We start from the raw sequence: 3589 nt of genomic DNA, 5'->3' as shown, positions 1-3589 counted from the left end.
GTTTTAGAATTAAAGCATGAATGGAAGCATGGTTTTATTAAAAAGTAATGAAAAGTGCATTAGCAGAAGGTGAATACAAATAAACTATTTTAAAGTCAAGCAATATAATCTGCTTAGCTGAAAATAATTCAACAAAATATGTACAAGAAAATAGATTATTTCCTCAAATGTTTTACTGACTGAAATAAGTTTTTAATAAGGTAGTTGAAACATTCAAAGTCTTACCATTTCTTCTTCATCATCTATATAAAGCACACTGGAGTTCATAGAAGCCCATGCCACCATACTCTCATCCCAAGTTTTTGTTTCCTTTCCAAGGTAGTAACAGCTGTTGGAATATGTAAACCATTCCTCTGGACAACTACAATTATATGCTGAGGAAACATTGTAAATTACCCAGAAACAATATGAATAGTTTAAAATAACACTGACAGTGTAAATTTACAAAAGTATGTCATGTGTGTACATAAGATATCTAGGCATTCTAACAGGATGGTATATATAATTAAAAACCCACTGATTCACACATGTACACACTGTAAAGCAGCCTTTCGTCCCCTAATTGTGTTCACACATGAAACGAGCCAGCAGGTTAACGGTCACATTACACACATTTTTAAATCACTGAACAGACATACATTTTTTATAACAGTAAAATTATTTATCTCATGATTTTATAGCAATAGAAAATTGAAACAAATACAATAAGGTTATAGTGTTTTGAATTAGTATTTATATTCATTGCTAAAGAAAAGAAAATAAGCTCCTACATTTTTTATTTACAGACACTTATGGCTAAATTTTATAATTTTTCTCCTGAATATATCTCTGGTGATTTTTTTCATTTCAAAAGAACAATACAAAATTAAAGCTCTGTTATTTCAGAATTTTGGAAATCAATTCGTACCTTTCTGGTTGCTTTCATTTTGGAAAGAATTGGTCTGCTTCTGTGCTGTGGTCGCTAGAAAATTTAAAATAATCTTTTACAAAATTAAGAAGTGAATAAGTCATAATAATGTTAGTTCTTTGAAATTTGGCATATTGTTCAGATATAGAAAAATATAGAACTTTGTGACAAAATATATATATAATGTAATTGAGATTTTGAAAAAATATTTAAATAGTGCAAAGAACCAAATCAATATCTCCTACAGTACTTGATTTAGCCAACTTTCAAGAATTAATTTCTATTTCTTAGTAAGGTTTTTCACTTTGTAAAACATCTTTTTGGAGTTTGAAATCAGAACATATACATCTAATTTAAAGCAAATACTTTTTTTATAATTATTCTTTCATTTATACTTTTTACAAATTCAGAATAATCCACTTTTAGTTCAAAAACAAATGTAAAAATGAGAATTCTGTTCCTCAATATTTCAAAATATTTAGAGGCATTTCTATTCATTTAGGTGAAAAGCACTCCTTTATTTTTCCAAAATATACTTACAATGAATAATAACTATTGTTACCGTGGTCACTATTAATGCCAAACAGATAATTCCCAGGATGCCAACAATGAGCTTCTCTGTAGGTGACGATAAATCTGTAGGACAAGAAATAAAAACACAAAGAAAAAATAGATGGAGATAGTTATTTAGAAGATATGCAGCCTCAGAACCCACTTGCACAAGAATCATATAGGTAAACTTGGACACCAAACTGCATAACCACCAAAAAAGATTTTCTTGGAGAGTACCATTGCACTTTGAGTAAATATAATGCTCTATGATTTGCTGGACAAAAACTACAGATTTCCACAATGTCTGGGTAAAATAGCAACCATATTTCATTTTTAAATAGCATAACTCGTATTGGAACTCTGATATTCACAAATAAAAATTATGTGAACAAACCTGCTCTTTACCCATATCCTGTTACCCAAGCTGCTCATTCTGGACAATTACACTGGAGAGCTGTGAAATGCCATACCTTTGCTGTGGAAAGATTTGTCATTGTCTAGAAGATCCTGAGAAGCAGTTGGAAGGCTTAATTCCACAAAGGTTATTTCCTGTTCAGTTACTAAAATGGAGCTTTTATTGCCCTTAGACTTTCTCTCCTGGTTCTTTGGGTTTGGGGGCAAATTCAGTTTTGAGTAGATTACTCTGTGATTATCCATTTTTCTTGCTGTGTGTTATTAGGAACTCCTCTGTATACTAACAGTGCTCAAGAGGCTAATACAAAGTTTATAATGACAACATACCTAACACAGTCAAAAGGAGCAAAATGGAGAGAAAATACCCACACTTAAGTTTCATTGAGGAATCTACAGTTTTTGCTCTAATTTCCTTAGACTTAAACAAGTTCTTATAGAAAAAAATATTTGTATAAAGGTTTCTGCTTTTCACAAAAAATATTATTGCTGGGGCAATGAAAAGCAATAAATTAGTCAACTAAAAAAGAAATTCCTGAATTACAATAAATACATTAGTTAAGTGTGATTCACAAATATACTTTAATGTCAATACAATACCTGAATTAAAATTTTAATATGGTTTATAGTAATTTTGAAAGTCAAAGTATGTTAAGACTCGTCTGAACATGGAAAACATGAATGTTGACATATATATTATAGTTTTACTAATGAACTTTTATTTGATAGCTTACAGTCATTTATTGACATGAAATAATGGTTACATAATGTTTTTTTTTGAATACTGATGAGTTCTGATAAATTACTAGGAATGTAAAATCTTTATATTTTGGAAAATATTACATGACATAATAAACATACATAACAATATTGGAGAGATTAAAACTTTTTAAAAATACTTATTTCATAGACGTATTGGCTATTATTTCCTGGCTAAAATGTAAAGCCATAAAACAATAAATAAAAATATAGATCATTTATGTAGAAACTGTCTCGGTTTAACATTACAAAAAGATTCCTTGACTGTCAACATGTGTCAAGATCATTTTAGTTGTGTATTTGCAATAATTCAGATAATTTAATCTAATAATTTAGTCAATGGAATCTGGAGATAGAGAGGTCTAGAATTAATTCTGACTTTGAAGTTTGTAATGTCTGCCCTTTAAAAAGTTATTCAGTATCTCATAACACAGCTTATCAATGAAAATGAGCATAAGAACATATAAAATACAATGCATGTAAAATTGGCACATAATCTTTTCAATAAATATCACCTATTTTAATTATTACTTACAACACAATTGCTGTTATTTTTTCCGATTCATGTCAGTTAAAGCATGAAAAATAAATCAATAGAGAAGTACCTTACAGAAATATGATATACACTATTGCTATATATATTTTTTTTTTTTTTTTTTTTTTTTTTTTTTGAGTTGGAGTCTCACTCTGTCCCACAAACTGTATTGCAGTGGCCGCTCCCGGCCACCACAGCCTCAACCTGCTGGGCTCCGGCGATCCTTCCGCCTCAGCCTTCCGAGTTAGCTGGAATTACAGGCATGAGCTACCACGCCTGGCCGATTTTTTTTGTATTTATTGTAAAGATGAGGTCTCACTGCCCAGGCGGGTCTCGAACCCGCGGTCTCAGGCAATCCACTCACCTCAGCCTCCCAAAGGTGCAGGATTACAGGCTGAGCCACTGAGCCCGACTCTATTGCAATA

General features: G+C 31.0%; 1 protein-coding gene across 1 annotated transcript; it reads right to left on the bottom strand.

The window, feature by feature from the left end:
* Positions 1-225: 225 nt before the first annotated feature.
* LOC103270906 (NKG2-A/NKG2-B type II integral membrane protein-like) lies at positions 226-2116 on the bottom strand (the record flags this gene model as incomplete). The annotated part of the gene is made up of 4 exons (XM_021717744.1): positions 1930-2116; positions 1448-1543; positions 908-961; positions 226-374 (listed from the first exon to the last, which is right to left on the bottom strand). Coding segments are annotated over exons 1-4 (486 nt in total), but the record flags the coding sequence as incomplete, so codon positions are not given.
* Between the last annotated feature and the right edge of the window lie 1473 nt (positions 2117-3589).

This window comes from Carlito syrichta, unplaced genomic scaffold (assembly GCF_000164805.1).
Source record: "Carlito syrichta isolate Samal-C Ts95f unplaced genomic scaffold, Tarsius_syrichta-2.0.1 Scaffold310721, whole genome shotgun sequence".
NCBI classification, from domain to species: Eukaryota; Metazoa; Chordata; class Mammalia; order Primates; family Tarsiidae; genus Carlito; species Carlito syrichta.
Note: the sequence above shows the minus strand (reverse complement) of the source record. Positions and strands in the feature narration are given on the sequence as shown.